The 17,259-nt window shown below is 39.0% G+C and overlaps 2 protein-coding genes across 2 annotated transcripts in view; one reads left to right on the top strand and one right to left on the bottom strand.

The window, feature by feature from the left end:
• The first annotated feature begins 1,241 nt into the window (after positions 1-1,241).
• On the top strand, positions 1,242-5,626 carry LOC131453709 (ras-related protein Rab-5B-like). The gene is made up of 5 exons (XM_058622492.1): positions 1,242-1,749; positions 4,006-4,157; positions 4,250-4,375; positions 4,474-4,567; positions 5,292-5,626. Exons 1-5 carry the CDS (start codon positions 1,569-1,571, stop codon positions 5,417-5,419), a joined length of 681 nt encoding a protein of 226 aa, XP_058478475.1. The 5' UTR covers positions 1,242-1,568; the 3' UTR covers positions 5,420-5,626.
• A 4,592-nt stretch (positions 5,627-10,218) lies between these two features.
• Positions 10,219-17,259, bottom strand: part of LOC131455406 (melanophilin-like) — a 44,838-nt gene continuing 37,797 nt past the window's right edge. The window contains exons 11-15 of the mRNA XM_058623012.1: positions 15,624-15,764; positions 15,447-15,515; positions 14,634-14,679; positions 13,801-13,895; positions 10,219-12,052 (exon numbers count right to left, since the gene is read on the bottom strand). Of these exons, the coding sequence (XP_058478995.1) occupies positions 12,026-12,052; positions 13,801-13,895; positions 14,634-14,679; positions 15,447-15,515; positions 15,624-15,764 (378 nt within the window). The 3' untranslated portion in view covers positions 10,219-12,025. The remainder of the gene's footprint in view (positions 12,053-13,800; positions 13,896-14,633; positions 14,680-15,446; positions 15,516-15,623; positions 15,765-17,259) is intronic.

The raw sequence follows: 17,259 nt of genomic DNA, 5'->3' as shown, positions 1-17,259 counted from the left end.
TCCAAAAACATGCAATGTGGGGATTAGGTAAATTGGACACTCTAAATTGACCATAGGAGTGAGTGTGAGAGTGAATGGTTGTTTGTCTCTATCTGTGTGTGGCCCTGCAATGGACTGGCGAACTGTCCAGGGTGTACCCCGCCTATCGCCCGATGTAGATTGAGATGAGATTGGCACAGCACCCCCCGCTTTACCCTCTGGTGGAGGATAAAGCGGTAGATGATGACTGACTGACCTTGAATTGCAAAACAAAATAAGAGCACATTAAGCAGCATGGAGCCCGTACATTAACAGATATTAAATAATCTCATTTACAAAAAGATAAAATACAAACATGGATATGTACTTTTAAATTGTAAAACAAATAAAAGCATATGTATAAAAGACAATATTGAATAGAATAGAATAGAATAGCATAGCCTTTATTATATGGTGTAGGTGCAACGAAATTGAGGGTGTCCAGATAATAGTATTACAAAAAGTCCAGCAATAATAGTAATAACAATAATGAAAATAGAATTGGGATAAAACCCTTGAAATTAAAAAAATACAATACTATGATATAATGAGTTAATGCAAAGACATTGTATTATTATGTATTGAAAAGAAAATTATATCGCAATAATTACTGTAAACTGCCTTGTCCCATATGTGCACTTTTGGACCTTCCAGAATCAGAATCAGCTTTATTGGCCAAGCATGAGTGTACATACAAAGACTTTGTTGTTGTTTTTCACTCACTGTGTAATTACACTTAAAACAGAATAAGAAGACATGAGGAGTGACTAGACTGGAGGAGAAGATAGTTTATAAATGTAACAGAAGTATAGGAATGGAGCAGGGGGTAATTCAATCTGCAGTAGATAGCTTGGTCTGTAGTGTATAGTAGGGAAACTTTTTAAATATATATCATAAATGTAAATATATAAAGAACCAATGACTGATTGCACCACATGACCGATTTATGATCGTAGACTGTGAGGCTTCAATACTTGATTATCAGTCATACAGAAAGTTTGTAAGAAATGAAACGGCGCCCTCCTGTGTTGATTGAGAAGTGATGAGAGGAGCTAAGAGCAGGAAGAAAACAGGTCAGATCCAGACTGTGTGCAGAATAGAGGGAAGTCCTGTTGTTCAAACCACTGATCACTTGAACATGGCTTATGTTTGTGTATGCGAAATAATCAGCTTCTGCTTTCGACACTAACATAACATGTAATTAAACTTGCAGAATAGAGAGGGAAGTAACATCCCAGATAGGACAAGACCAAACTTTCTGACAGTCAGAAATGTTCCAAAGTGTCACAAACAGGAAATGCTGACTTCATTGTTGGAATCACCAGGTGTGATAACTGAGAATGGTTTTATGACTCTGCAGTGAGTGGGATTGTGTTGTTGACGTTTTACAAGTTAAGGCTGGACTTTGGTTTTAAGGAAGGAAATAGAAGCAACGACAAAGAAGACACATTTGTTACTCTGAACAGTATACGGCTGATTTTTAACAGGAAAAATAAAACCCTACAGGATCAGGACTTGTGGACTTTTCTACTCTGTCTCTCTGTCTCTGAATGGGGGAGCGTCTCCCAAAGGTGCCAGGTGGAGTGCAACTCCACAGTGACACTCTGAGGCGACCCCTGCGGACACTCAGGGTCAAGATGGTCCTTCTGGGAAGTTCTGGTGTGGGAAAGTCGAGTTTGGCTCTGCGATTTGGGAGGGAGGAGTTTAGGAGTCCATCGTCGACTGTGGGATGTGAGTTCATGACAGTTACAGCTGTGGTTAAATATCATAAATCCATTAATCCGTTGGAACAATAACTGTAGGTTTGAGATTGATCTTGTTTTTGTGCCAGGAGAGGATAAATGCCAGTCTTATGTCTGTACACTATGAAGATACAGCAGGTGGAAATCTGGTGAAAATTTCATCCTAATAGCCCCATCGGAAATATATTTACTGAGAAAGATGTTGATGCGTTCAACACTTATTTTCTGCGCTGTATACAGACTGAAGTGGTAACCTATTGGCCGCTCTTGCAGGACATAACGTTTCTGTACTCGTGCTTTTCGTAAGACAATAAATAAACTCCAAAGAAAATCCAAGAAGGAAACGAGGCCGACGTAAAAGAAAATGCAGCGATTTATTTTCACACTGTAATCCACATTGAACAAAAAATAAAAGTCGTCAAGCAGAATCCTTGGTATCAGGTATGTCACCTCAAACTAATTGACAGGAAAAGATAAAGTTTTTTATGCCTAAATTACTCTTAAGCAACATTGTTGCTCGCGTCCTGCTCTGATAACTTAATTAGAGCGCAGCGATGCCGACAGGTGCCCACATAGCTCATTTACTACAGTTTACTACAATAAGCTGTGCTTTACGGCAGTATCGGTTTGTGGTAGTAGGTCAAAATAAGAGCATAATAAATTAAATTATCTAACTGAATAAACATTAATTGTTAATGTGTTGTAAATTAAAGCAAAAATAGGTGTTAACTAATTAGGCACAAAAAAGTACCAGTCAAAAGTTTGGACACACCTTGTCATTCAATGGTTTTTCTTTATTTCTTTATTTTATAAATTGTAGTTTAATACTGAACACATCCAAACTATGAAGGAACACATATGGAATGATGTAGTAAACAAAAGAGTGTTCAAGGAACCAGATTTTTTATTATATATATTTTAAATGACCTTATACAATACCTTATACAAAATATAATCTGTAGTAAAAATATCAAACTTGAAATTTTTTCCATTAATGATGACTGCTCGATTCCTTGTCAACTGAAAGAACTGGGTGGGCACATAAATTCCAGTGAGGGTGTACAAATCTTTCTGTCTGTCAGTTTCTTGATCTGTTGCACAGCAGCAACCATAGCCTCCCAGACACTGTTCAGAGAGGTGTACTGTTTTCCATCACCGTTTAAGAAGGGCCTACAAGTTTTCAATAGGGTTTAGGTCACATGATGAAGGGGGCTATATCGTTATTCTGTCATCTTTAAGGCCTTTTGCTGGTTTGCCACGTAGCGGAGTGCTTGGATGCATGTGACGGAGCAATGTCCTGCATAAAAATCATGGCCTTCTTGAATGAAACTTTTTTCCTGACCACTGCTTGAATAAAGTATCTTCTAAAAACTAGCAGTAGGTTTGGGAGGGGATTTTCAGTCCATCTTTATTCCCCGAAAAGGTCCAACTAATTCATCCTTAATAATAGCAGCCCATGCCAGTACCCACATCCACCCTGCTGTTGCCTGACTTGAACTAGAGTTCTGTGTTCATTAGTGATCCAGCCATGAGCTCATCCATCTGGTCTGTCAAGAGTCACTCTCATTTCATCTGTCCATAAAACCTTTGAAGAAATCTGCCTTCAGATATTTCTTGGCCCAGTCTGGATGTTTCAGTTTATGAGTCTTGTTCAGTGGTGGTTGTGTTTCGGCCTCCTTACCTTGGCCATGTTTCTGAGCACTCTACACCTTGTACTTCTGCATACTTCAGGTAGATTGCATTGCTGGAATCCGATAATGGTTACCTGGTAGATTTACATTTTCTTCTCAAATCTTTGGCAGTTAATTTGCGTCTTTTCTGTCAGCATGTGTCTGTTGACCATCAAAACGTTTGATGGTTCTATGATCACGGCCCAATATCTAAGCAATTACAAGAGCGCTGCATTCTTCTGACTTTTTTTTTTAATTTTTGACTTTTCTTTTTTGGCCCATTTTGCTTGAGGAAAATAATCTGCCTAATAATTAGGCACACCTTGATAATATGCTTGAATCCACACAAACATTCAAGTTTGGAGTTGGAAAATGTGCCCAAAAATGATGATATGGTCAAAATACTCACTTGCTTAATAATTGTGCACACAGTGTATTAAGGGATCTGCAAACAGGGCCTGTTTGTAGATATTTGATCATGAATTTTAAAGCCAAGACTGGCTGATACTGACATGGCATCCCTATTGAGAACTGTCTAGATTTACAAGTGAAGATGTTATATCTCGACCCTCCAGGTGCCTACCTGACCCGTGTGGTGCATCTGAGTGATGTCACTCTTCGCTTTGAGATATGGGACACGGCCGGACAAGAAAGGTACCACAGCGTCACGCCACTTTACTACAGAGGAGCTCATGCTGCAATCCTGGTCTATGATATCACAAAAAGGGTAAAAGGAACAGAGGCATGCTGGGGGGCTTAATGATTCACCTCAGTTCCTCTTGGCTGCTCTTGAGTTTAATTGTGCTTGTGTCACTGTAGGAAACATTTATCAGAGCTCAAATGTGGATGAAAGAGCTTGAGAAACACTATATCCCAGGAACTATTGTCATGTGGCTGGTGGGCAACAAGGGGGATCTGGCTGAGGAGAGGCAAGTCTCAGTGCAGGTACACACAAGGAAAAACACCTCATCACAATCAGCCTCTGTTCACTATAGACACTGATATTTGACTTTATCATTTCTAATTTCATTGTCATCACACAGGAAGGACAGAGTCTAGCCAGTGACAGGGGGTTATCCTTCACAGAGACATCAGCCATGTCAGGGGACCAAGTCAGCGAGCTTCTGCTCGCTATAGGTAAGTTAAAGGGACATTTTTGACACTTACCAAAAGGCTCACCGAAACTACACCTGGACAAGTCTACGACATCTTAAGATCATGTTTACCCCTTTATTTTACAATTATTTGGGCCTTTCTAGATGGAAACAGAAGTTTGTTTATGAGAAAATCATTGATATACATCACAGCACATAGAAGTTGTTGATCCACTCCTGCCTGCTTCAGGAAGTTCAAATTAGTTTTTTTTTTGTGACTCTTTTGAAATTTACCTACACAAACTTAACAAGGCATAGAATTTATAAATTATTTTATCAATGTTTTAGAAAATCAGGTGCAAAATCTAATTGTATAAATAAGACCTGATTTTGTTCCTGAAATCAAGTCAGGAACAAAATAATACAGTATATGTAATTCAAATTTCTGAGGATCAAAGGTTTTAGCTTTCAAATTCTGATCCAATCCATGATTACAAATCTGAAAATCTGGTCATGGAAACAAACACAACATGGCTCCAGCTCCACGGAGATGCCCTAAATCTACCAGTAGGGGGCAGCACATAACAATATGAAAAGCAAATGTACTTTATCCTCGTCAATCTGACCTTTAGTGGAAGTTTGAAAATACATAGTGCCAGTTTTCTTTCACTGCTCGATCCGCTGAACTCTGACATCATGTTTCCTCTTCCTGCTGAATACAACTGTGATGGGAATGTGATTTGTATGGTAACAGAGGTGCGTCTCAGCCCACAGAGTGCATGAGAGTATCGGAGCAGAGCAGGAAGGTCTGTTAGAGTGGAGGGAGACACAACTCGTGGATCTGCATCACAGAAACACCTTCATTCCTTCTTCATGCTGCAGAGTTACGCCCTAACTGTGTGTGCTATTGTTGTTTGAATAAAACCCCAGACAGGTAGATCATTTGTCAGTTTGTATCAGTGTTTTTTAAAATTCACAAATCAAATGAAAAGCTGAGAAAGCCTCTGGTCATCCACCATTTTGATCCAAAATCCTTTTTTGTTGTTGTTGTTGTTGTTTTTGTTGTTTTTAGCTGAAATTAAAACTCTCTTTTAAGATCCCACCAACTGAAGTAACTGGTTTTATTTTCTCTGACTGATGTGTCTGTTCTTCCTCCCCTTAGTTGTCTTTATGTGTGGCTGACTCTCGGCAAAATGCTCATCGGAATTGATGTGATTGGCTGAGTGTCGTCACATGTGTCGTCACATGATGATGCCTGGATCCAGCTCAGTATTGGACATCTGGATCTGGACCATGGCCATTGCTTTAGCAAGTCAAAAGGAAAGTTTGATCTAGACCCCCCAGGTCTCTTTTTGCTGAGGCCCCCAAAATCCCTTGGAAGGTCCCAGGAGATCCCCCATGCAGAGGTCACCTGATTTCCCAGTAGCCCTTTAGCAACCAACAATTGTAATATAAGTCCCTGTGCATCAATAACACCAGGATTGAAATGATTCCAGCCTTGATATTAAATCTGCATGTATTTAGCTTGCTCACACTGCCATACAAAGTGACTTAACATCCCTGCAATCAGACTCTTTCTTATTGCAAAATATTGCAAAATATTCTCTCATGTTTTCACAATAGTGGGTCTCCGCGGGATGCAGACTCCAAGTTAGAGTTGTTCCGATTCAGATACCAGTATCGGAAATGCTTCAGATACTGCTGAAAATGTGGGCATCGGTATCGGCGAGTATTGGAGTCCATGCACCGATCCGATACCACGTAATTTGCACTGCGCTGTTTTAGAGGTGTGAAGAAGAACTGATCACCCGACACCTGTAGACAAGGAGCTAACGTTAGCTCATCATGTCGGCGTTTTGGCAGTATTTACCAGTTCCGTTCCGCGCCGACAGTCAAACTGGAGCGGCCTGTTTATTAAACGAAAAGAGCAGCGCTACAACTAACCAGCGTACCTGTGTCCTGCGTATGTATGCCTCTGTTTTTAAAGTTTAGCGTTACTTCAGAGACTCATTTTAACAATCTGGAGTCATGTAAAAATGATGTCACGCGTGTCCTTTCCCGGTCAGTCGTCATGGAAACATGAAGCTCTGCCAGTGCTGCGGTGTTTGGACCAGAGTCAAACACACTGGTATCGGTATCGGTACTCTGTATCGGCCGATACCCACACAAGTATCGGAATCGGTATCGGGAGGGAAAAAATGGTATCAGAACATCTCTACTCCAAGTGTGAGCATTTTTGTAGATGATACAGTGCTGATTTTAAAAAGTTTCTATAGAGCCAGAGCAAAAAAAAAAGAAACGTTAAGAGGATGAGATCCAGGAAATAGAACAGGTAACGTGAGCTTGTCTTTGTGGGATTATTACACCGCTCAGTTGTCAGGATTATATGTTGCCTTTGAACCTCTCTACTGCAATACATGTTTCAATATTAAAATGACGAGACTTGCTTTGCATGTACACAGTTGTGGTTTCAATCACTTTTGGCACTCTTGGTGGGAATGAGGAAATGAGGTTGTTTCCTGGTTATGAATGTGCTTAGGTTTAGGGACGAAAGGCTCCAGGTTAAGGCTGAAAAATATGTTTCTTTCCTCAGTATTAACATCCTCCTCATAAACAAACAAGGACTTCCACCTTCAGATAATGTCTTCAACATAATTTTGATGGCACATCGACTTAAACAGGGTTAATTGCACCACCTCCAAAGCCTGAGTGGGTCTGCATTGCATAGGAAGTAGGGAACTTCGGGTTGGCACCATGATAAAACTACAAAATTCTACTTTGCGTCATACACCACAGTCGTGTGACTTTTTTGGGGGGGGGGGGGGGGCACTTAATGGATCCGCGCTTGCTCATCATGTGATCTGTTGGGCTTCTTTCTTACTTTGCCCTACCAGGCAAGATGCCTTGTTGTTGATTGGACTGCAGTGCACTTTGATTCCGAGTTCCAATTACAAATAAAACACCACAACCTCTGATAGCCACTTAGCATCAGACCCACCCACCTTCAAGCTTTAAAGTGATGCACACGTTTGAGTCCACCATTAAGAAGCATTCTTTCATGAATTTCAGTGTTTCTACATGATGAGTAAAACATTTCTGACTAATTACCATTTCTGTATCTCCTATTATTTTGATTTCCAAAAGATATACAGTAATGTATGTTTGATAGATGAATCACAGCTTAATTTTATGCTTGTTAATTGAAACAAATGCGCATAAATCTTAAGTAAAAGAAAAAAAATAAAATGTATTTGGTGACCAAAACAAAATTTCCCACCCTCCTCTCTCCTATTTTCCCAAGCCAGCCTCTGGGAATAACTGATGTAGTTGATTATATTTGTGTTTCCAGGCCTTATTACGCATAAGTCGACATGTTTTCATGGTTTCATGTGAGAAAGTCACATTAGTCATTTTGAATTTATGACTTCATAAAAGTACTATGTTGTTGTTTTTTTGCATCAAACTAAACAATAGAAATAATTGAGAGAATGAGAACACAAGATACTTTGTATCATCCATAGAGTTTTTAATGTATGATTCAAACATTACTGTCAATATCAGTTGTTGATCTGTAAACTCTGGCTGTGACCAAAGCCAAATGCTTATTTTTCTTCTCAGTTTTGTCCAAATCTGCGCAATGGTCTGACCCCACTGGTCATATACCAGGAAACATCGATGTTTGGACCTGAACAACACGGATGATAAATCTGTAATTTGATATCATCAAACCCAACCAGCACAGTACTTCAAATAAATAAGTAACTAAACCCTGTAAAAAGACGATACCACAGTATGTCATTGACAATGTATGTGCAGTCACAGCTTGTTCGCTGCTGCCTTGAACAGTAGATGAGCATCAAAAGCCACCATTTTCACAAATATGACATTTAATATACATTCATTCATTTTTGAGTGCAAAACTGAACAGACACCACATTTCTATTTTAAAGTATTTTATTTTCTTAGTCTTCTATTGGATGGTAAGTGTCTCATTTCTTAGTGTGTTCTTGTGTGATTTTACACTGTTTTACAGAAGTTGAACATCAAAATTATATTCTATTGTACAATGACAATAAAGGCTCTGTATGATAACAAATATATAGCAGGAGCGAAAACTGTAATTTGTCCCTTCACCTCTGCTTCCAGCTTAAAAAAATAGGAAAATGTAAGTTAAGTTTGGGGTCGTCAGAATTACTGAAAATAATACATATGACATTGTGAAATTACAAATGTATGTAAATTACAAAATGTGATAAAGGTTAGTTCTGATTACGAAATCTAATTAGCATCCATATTTAGTTTAAAACTCAATCCACGACAATTTAGTTCTTACAATGTTTAATATTAGTTTTTATCATTCATCATTTCCCCAAAAAGACATTTTACAAAATTACAAAAAAAGAAGAAAATGGCATTTAGAAGAATAAAAATGGCAACAAACTTGAGTAACATGAAATCATAATGTGTTTAATTACTTAATGGTTAAATATAGATATTTATGTGTGTCATGGTTACTTGATGTCATATATATGGTCTGCACTATTTGTTTGGTTAATAATACATTTTAAGCTTATTTGCTTCCATAAAATGTTACCATTAGTATTCTTGTATTCCTTACTTTTTATATTAATGGAGACTTCTCCAAATGAGGGACACAGAGATGGACCCAGCAACAGCAGGACAGTGCAGAGAATTGCACACAACCTCACTGCATGATGACCTGGTTAGATAAAAAAAAAATGCAGGCTCTTTCATATTTAATCTCGGGAGATTGAGCAGCTTAATCTTGAATTCATATCGTACTTGTACTGCCCTGAAAAACCCAAAGAAGCTCCAAATCACTGCGGGAAATTGAGCAAATTTACTTACTGCGAGGACAGAACTGAACTTGACAAGCTTCAGTGAAATCCACAGGAGGTGAAGAGTGAACCTTTGCTATTTCTATGGGTGAAGTCAAAGTTCACAGTGTACAGTTTTACCTGCATCTGCGCGGGGAGACGGTTGCTGGCCGTGTTGATATGCTGATGTCATCAAAGTAAAATGTGCACTTTTATCATAGTCAGCGGAAAAGCAGGCAAGTGCCAAATATGAATATTTGTTATTCAACAGCCCCAACTCACTTCTGGATTAAAATATCTAAAAATCAAATGATCTAATTGTTATATATATATATATATATATATATATATATATATATATATATATTAGAATATTGTAATTACATTAGCTTGAATGTTTCCAATACACCATATTAATATAGAAGCTAACGGATTGTTTCATTCATTTTGGTCACCTTTTAATGACGTCATCCACTTTGCAAAGCAGGGTTTGCCTTTGGAAATCGGCACAAATAATATATTTTTAAAGCTTATCTATCGACTTGTGTACAGAGGCATTTCAATCTAAGTCCATAAGTCACACCTCTTGGAAGTAGGAGGTGACTACACGCTTTCCGGACTCATACTCAATCTCAAACGAGGTTGAGATGCTGTCTGGCTGACACAAACAACACAAAATTCATCCCTCGACTTGTGAGCATACACATAATGGAACATCTGCAGTAGCTTCAAGGACCACTAGGGGGCCACAGTCCACATTTTGGGAACCGCTGACCAATGGAACCTCCATGGTCTTAATTCCACCTCATAATAATACACCTTTCCCTGTGGATTCCAAGCAGAAACACAGTTGTCATGCGATCTTAACAGGCAAGTGATTTATTAAGGACATGGTGTGATAATGCACATGTGCTACAACACGAAGGAACGAAGGCAGAACAGTTGCACTGCCCGGAGACGTGCTGGCTCTTTGAAGTTGCAGCTGTAACATCAAAGGCTAAAAAATACATTTGTACATAATCTACTAAAAGACAAAACAATTTATTTCATATTTATATTTAGAAATTTAATGAAAGAGAGGTCTGGACTTAACAGTAGTTTAGATTAAGCAGCTCAGTGTTGGCTTCAGAGTGAGTTGTTTCTCTCTGAGCTCCATAAGTGTCACTATCTGTGAAGTTAAACACAATGATTTTAAATCGACACATGGGCGGCTAATTCTAGGACAAGCCTCAAGTACATGATAGCAACGTCATCCTCATCTCATTCACCACTTTCCTTCAGTATGTCACCTACACACACACCTACTATAAATGATTGCGTAAAACAAATGTAGGAAAAATAGAAAATTAGACATTTCCTCATATGCACCTGAGAGACAACTACTGTTGATTCATTGAGAGAATACTAAGAAAAATGATCAGAAGTTACTTTTGTACATTGTGTTATTGTAATACAAGAGAAAAACAATTTTACTTAAGTGACAACAATGCAAGTTCAGTATACGCTACAATAATCAGTAATAATTCTGATGTAAAAAAAAAAGGTTTCTTTGAAAGTCTTGTTATAAATCAAAATGATATCATGCCACAAAACAAAACATATCACTGTATTCTTATTTAACATAATGAATGCCTGATTGCCTTGATTTGAGACTCACAAAAACCTGGGCTCCCTAAGCTGAGAGGGGCCACATAGAAGCCGATTATAGCAGATTATAGTGAGAAATGTAATGTAAATACCTTTGCAGCACAACAATTTACATGAGTTTAAATCAAAGGTATATACCCTAAGATGAATGAACCTAGCAATGTTAATGCATGTCATGTAAAGGGATAGTTCAGGTTAGGCACTGTGTTCAATGATAGCATGGCTGCCAGCGGAGAAGTGCAAAAAAAGAAGAGATTTTAGCTACTTAAAATGTACAGTATGCCCTCTTACATTTACGCCAGCAATATGTTGCTGCTTCATCTTGCTTTTCTGACTAGAGAATACATTTCATAGAGGAAATTTAGCAGTTGATCCATTGCTGCCTCATTTGGCAAGTTTGTGTCACATTGGTTAATCTGAATAAAAGATTTGAAACATTCAAGTCACAAAATAACGATCCAGACAGCAGTAGATCAACAACTCCTGGTGTCATGTGATGTGAAATCGCTAATTTTCTCTGTTGACTATGGTGCTGAGAGTGAGCGATATGCAAAGCGGCACAAACTTAAGTTTGCAGTTGTGTAAAGAAGAGATGAAGTAACTAAGATAACCTTTACATATTGTAGATTTAAGCAGGTGGAGATTTTATTTGTTGAGCCCTTAGTTAAGGGGCTAAAATCAGGTTTTCATTAAGGCCCTGCTATTGGAGCCATGCTTTCATTGAGAGCGTGCATAACAGTGCAGCCACTGTTAACAATAAGTCAGTATCACATACAACCACACTTCAAAAAACCTGAACAAACACTTTAATCATATGCTATAAATACAACAACATACCATGTTATGTTTGTTAATATCAAAAGGGCATAGTATTTAATAGAGTTTGACGCAATCCCACTCCAGGAGACAATCTCTGACATGTAAGTGACACACACCTCAATTTATTCAGTGGAACGTCAAACTCAGAAAAAACTGATGAAAAAAAGGGTTTGGTCACATAAGACTCAGTCTCCTCCTCACGAGCCTTGCGTCATAAGTGGTTTCTGCAACGAGACAGACAGAGACACAAGAGAGAGGGACAGTAATCAGTGATCATTAGGTCATCAGTCATTCCATGCTTTCATTGGGTTAATTTATTGTAAGTGTTTCTGTTATCATTGGGAACAGAATCTCATTATAAACCTGCTGATGATTTGTGAATCATTGTGTGCGATTGTGAGTGATTGCTGAAGAAATAAAATCAGAATAAACCCAAAGGAAACACACTTTGTCCATTGTTTTGTTTCAAAAGTTCACATAGTTATTCAGAACGGCTAGTGACATCTGCCCTGACAGATGTGATCACAGGAGGACAGTGTTATGTTTGTCTGTTCAAATGTAATAAGGAATTTGCAGCTGGAACAAAATTAATGAATTCCTCAGTCAGAGAAACATAATTGAACAGGTTTTATCTGGTATGACTTTTTAATGGATCATTCCAATTAAGGTATTTAATACTGCGGTATGTGTGTCAGATTAGCAATAAAGTATCTCTTTTTATTCACAATAAATGATTAACTTACTTACTTTATATTTTGTTTACTTCCATATTTCCACATATTGCTTTGTAAACTGGAAAAATCCCCAATATGTGGAACAGGAAAGAAATATTGGGAGGTTTTTGACAATGTCCTGAATGCTTCTCCTGTGACCACAAGTGTCTGGATCTCACTTCTCCCAGTACACACACGAATGTATTCTCTGTTTGAAAAGACCAAATGTTGTCTGTTACAACTTAAGTGTATTTGCTTGAAGTTCAGTGTGTGACGGGCAGAGAGAAAGAGGGAACGCACGAATTGTCAAGAGGGCCTGAGTGAATCAACACACTATGCACACAGCTGCGCTACGAAATAAGATTCAAACCATTGGAAAAGCAAATCATTTGTTGTGCGCTGTTGATATTGTAATGTTTGGGCTCCTGAGAAGCACAACAATACTGATGTGAGGACGTCAGCCTTTAATTGATTTTCATTTCATTCATGCATGTAAAAGAATGTGGCCACATGTTTCCAAGCGAGAATGTATCTGAATGTATTTTTTGGAATGGAATCGGACAACACATTGAAAATGCATTTATGAATGAATTGAATGAATTTGGAGGCTGAACACTTGTATTAATACACAGATCACAGGGAAGTTTACTACGGCAGTGATTTGATCCTGGACTGCTCCAGACCGAAGCACAGAAACATCAGTAGCAGTATTCCCTTATATCTTAGCAGTCAAGCTACTAACCTTGTGTTATTTAAAGTGTGTGTAAAGTGTAAAAAATGTCTCCTCTGACTTTGTCACCCCGCAGAAAAATGTGTAACTAACTACCATGCCAAATTTGAAGGATTAAAGAAGTATTTAAAAATTGGTTTCAGATCGTAAATAGAAAATCAGAAATGGAAATTCTAATCGTTAGAAGCAGGTGTGATCTTGCGTGTCCTTGATTGAACAGGAAGAAGCAATTTCATTATTCAAAACCACAACTAAGCCCAACTAAAAGCCCACCACCAGGTGACACCAAGCTACAAAGAGTTCATGTCCAAAATTAGAAGCAACATTAGCGACACTTGCATGTGTTGTATATGGTGCAGTCATATACAACAGACCCTCCATGCCTCCACCATGTACATGTGAGTCGGCTGAAAGTCAGAGTAACATCCTGCTGCGTCCGAATTTCCTCTATTATTCAAATGGTTAGTTCTTCTGTCATGTTTGGAAATGAACTCTTCACAACACTCAGCACCACAGGGTGGGGTCATACCGCACAGGCCGCCCTGGTCTTGGGCTTGTTCACAGCGTTCCTCTGTGTCAGGGAGCCCCTGTAGTGGGAGTTCCTCACAAATCTGTCCACCTGGCCTGGAGACAAACAGCAACTATATTGTACATCCATGTGTGAGCAGGAGCAGGAGGACAAAGGAGAAGTGCATGGCGCTGCTTTAATTGTCAGCATGCAGTTCGTGTGTTACAAACACGACGGCTGGAGGAAAATCTAGCCCCATGTTGAGAACCAGAATAAGACAAACAAGTGATGAGTGACTTGCAAAGTAACTGAATCATTAGAATCAGTTAATTAAAACTATTTGTTCAGTACTTCCATGACCGGAGCACAGTCTGACGACAGCACTGTGACAGCACTCAATCAGTAGCTGGCAGTCTGGCGACATCACGCATAGCATCAGCTTGCTTGGAACCTCGCCAGACCAGGTACCAGGTACTATGCTAATGGAACACAACTTAACCGTGCTGTGCCAAGGCGAGTCGAGCTGGTGTAAACACACCATATGTGTCAGTATCTTATACATCCAAACTTCAAAATTCACTCTGGGAACAGTCAGTGCTGTTTCTTTTATTATGAAGGAGAAAGTTAATTGGAAACAATGCCTTCCACTGATGACAACTGAGCTGCCACAGTAGCACTTGAACACCTGAACATCTGTGAATGAAATGTTACTTTATTCCTTGAGAAACAACCACTATCCTGCATGAACTATTCAATCAGTCAACACACTGAGAACTGGAAGATACTATTCCAGATAAAGTAGATCATCATGTTCTTGACTTTAACAAGGTAAAGATGTCAGTGCTGATTCTTACTTGGGTTGATGTGGGAAAGTCTCTGTGGTTGGATCGGGATCGCAGACTTCAAAACCCCGGAGTGAGAGACACACAGAAAGACAAAGAAAAAGATGTAAGAATGTGGGAATGGCACTTTGGAGAATAGAGTCATTCATCAAAGACAGACCTGCTTTGGAGACACATGCTCTTATAGACTTAGATTCAAATTTACAGGGGTGGAGCCACGGAACTGCATATCCAAGACATTAAGTTTAAATCTCTTCTAAAATAGATTGATAATTAAGTCCAGTGTGTCTACTTGTTTGATTTTTCACTGATGGAAAAGGTATTTTAAGTAAGCAAAGATTTTCATCAGGTATATTCAAAGCAGAACTTTGCAAGTTTGGTCACTTTTCTTTACAGAGCTCCCCCGACAGTTTCGGACAACATGTTTTTGCGACACCACCATAAACACCCATCCATCCATCACCTACTGCTTTATCCTCACTGTCATAAAAACTCCCCTCCATCAACCTCTCCTGGCCTTGTGAATCTGTTTTCAGCTAAGCCAGCTGATCTTATAGCAGGTACCTGGCTAGGGGGTTTGTGTGTGTGTGTGTGTAGTGAAGCAATTGGTGTTTCTCGCGAGACCTCCTGATTCTGAGGACTCTGGCCCTGATCTTGCAAGGTTTTCCACTAACAGACAGTGGGGGGAGGGGGGTCTTTAACCAACACAATGAATCCAAAGCTGTTAAATTAGGGTAACAATCCTGCATAGTTCTGCTTTAAACAGCTCTGAGTCTTTGACTCTACATAAAATAAACACCTTTAAAGAAAATGACAGGTCTTTACCCTTCTCCTGCGGTCCACAGGCACACCGGAGGCATTCAGAGCAGCAATCCTGTTCTCTATGTAAGACACCTTGAGAGGAAAAGAATAATGTGTTCCCTCCTTATTGACTCTTTAAAACCATTTCATTATGCTGTTTAAGTTGTCATACTCTTTTTTTTTTTTTTTTTTTTTTTTTACCTCGCTCTGGGCGTTCTGGACGTTAGCAGCTGCTTGAGCTACCTGGTCTTCTAGTTTGACAAGTAAAGCTGTCGAGCCTCTGAAGTTTGACTCCTCTCTGTGGTGCAACTTCCTCTCCACGTTCTCCGCCATATGGTTAATCTACAAAAGAAACATGGAGAAGTCTTTGGCCATTTGTTTCTCACACACAATCTGATTAAATACTTATGACATTTTTTTTTAATACAGTTAGTTTCAAATTAATGGCCCTCAGAGGATACGTGGTGAGGACATCCAGAAATGTGTAAAGGCAGAACCCAGAGAATAGAAGGAAAGATAACTTGTGCCCTGATTTCAAATGTCTTGCCACCACGTGACTGATATTTCTGGCTCTGACTCACAACAGTTGGACTGGTTGAAATCCCTTAGGGTAAATTATAATAACTTTGGCCTTGCCCTTAAAGGGACAAATTTCATTCTTTTCCAGCTTTGTATTTTATTCTGCAGCTCTACTACAGCAGCTTTGTGTTATTCACAAAAGCTTTTTTTGCTCGTAATTCTTTATTCTGCTGTCATCCAAAAAAAAGGCAATGCATCTCAAAGTGCTTCACAGGATAGAAACACGATCATGGGAAACAGATCAGCATTAAAACAGTAGTGAGGAAGAGTAGGAAGTGAGGCAAAACACTATCATGGAACTCACAAACAGCCGCAAAGGAAAACACTGAGGGCGAAGATACTAAAGGGTAATCAGCAAAGGAGGTAAAATAATCTCTTTTTTTTAAATAACGAAAAGCCCAGTGGGCCATGTGCAGCCCACCACTTCATATCATGTTATAATGCAAACATGGCCTGTGACCTCCTCTTCTTTAAAGACAGTACGTGTGGCTGAGGCACAGCTGCCAGCGAGGGGATAGAACATAGACAGAATAGAATACTACATTCTGTGAAATATCATCACGAAACAGTTATTTTACTGCTTTTTTTCTATAGTCCAGTCCCCTCTTGACCCGACCTTGACCCATTGGTCCACAGGTCATTTGAGTTTGGCATCCCTGAACTAGAACGTGACACAATAATAGGTGCAGTAAGTTATACAATTAAAGGAGACTAAAGGGTGGATCATTTGTGTCAGATCCTAAAATGAAATCAAAGGGTTCAGATAATTAAGGTTGGGTAAAAGCCAGGTCAAAAAGATTGGTCTTAAGTTTGCTCTACTTTTATCTCCATTTGAGAACTGATAAGTGAAAAATCTGCAAGAGAAAAAAATGACAAAACAGAGCACATTCATAAATAAAACATCTGTTTTTGAGTTAACTGTTGGAGTGGATAAGCATGTTGAGAAATACTGGCCCAGTCTCCTGGGATCATATGTTGCTATTGTATGTTTCGGCAAACCACATGTGATCATGTGAGCTCATGGTTTGGAACCAAAATGACAATAATTATTTGCATATTACAAATGTGTAGACCAGCGTTATTGCAGCTTGTAGCGAAATTAGGAAATGACAGCGAGGACTACCATTTCCTGTTAATTAATGCTAGATAAAAGATAAAAGATAATGTTTTTTTTCCTTCATAGTGTCAACATACTCTCACATTCATAGTCTACAAATCAAATCTTGCAACATGTGGTCTATTGTGGAGATCTTGCCCT

The sequence above is a fragment of the Solea solea genome, chromosome 2 (genome assembly GCF_958295425.1).
Source record: "Solea solea chromosome 2, fSolSol10.1, whole genome shotgun sequence".
In the NCBI taxonomy this organism is placed as follows: domain Eukaryota; kingdom Metazoa; phylum Chordata; class Actinopteri; order Pleuronectiformes; family Soleidae; genus Solea; species Solea solea.
The sequence above is the reverse complement of the archived record's forward strand: the minus strand, read 5'-3'. Positions and strand labels throughout refer to the sequence as shown.

What these genes read in the sequence shown, in the direction of transcription:
- LOC131453709 (XM_058622492.1), top strand. Translation starts at nt 1,569, where the DNA reads ATGGGGGAGCGTCTCCCAAAGGTGCCAGGTGGAGTGCAACTCCACAGT. An exon ending in TCTATGATATCACAAAAAGG is followed by an intron (nt 4,158 to 4,249) that starts GTAAAAGGAACA and finishes GTGTCACTGTAG; the next exon opens with GAAACATTTATCAGAGCTCA. An exon ending in AGAGGCAAGTCTCAGTGCAG is followed by an intron (nt 4,376 to 4,473) that starts GTACACACAAGG and finishes GTCATCACACAG; the next exon opens with GAAGGACAGAGTCTAGCCAG.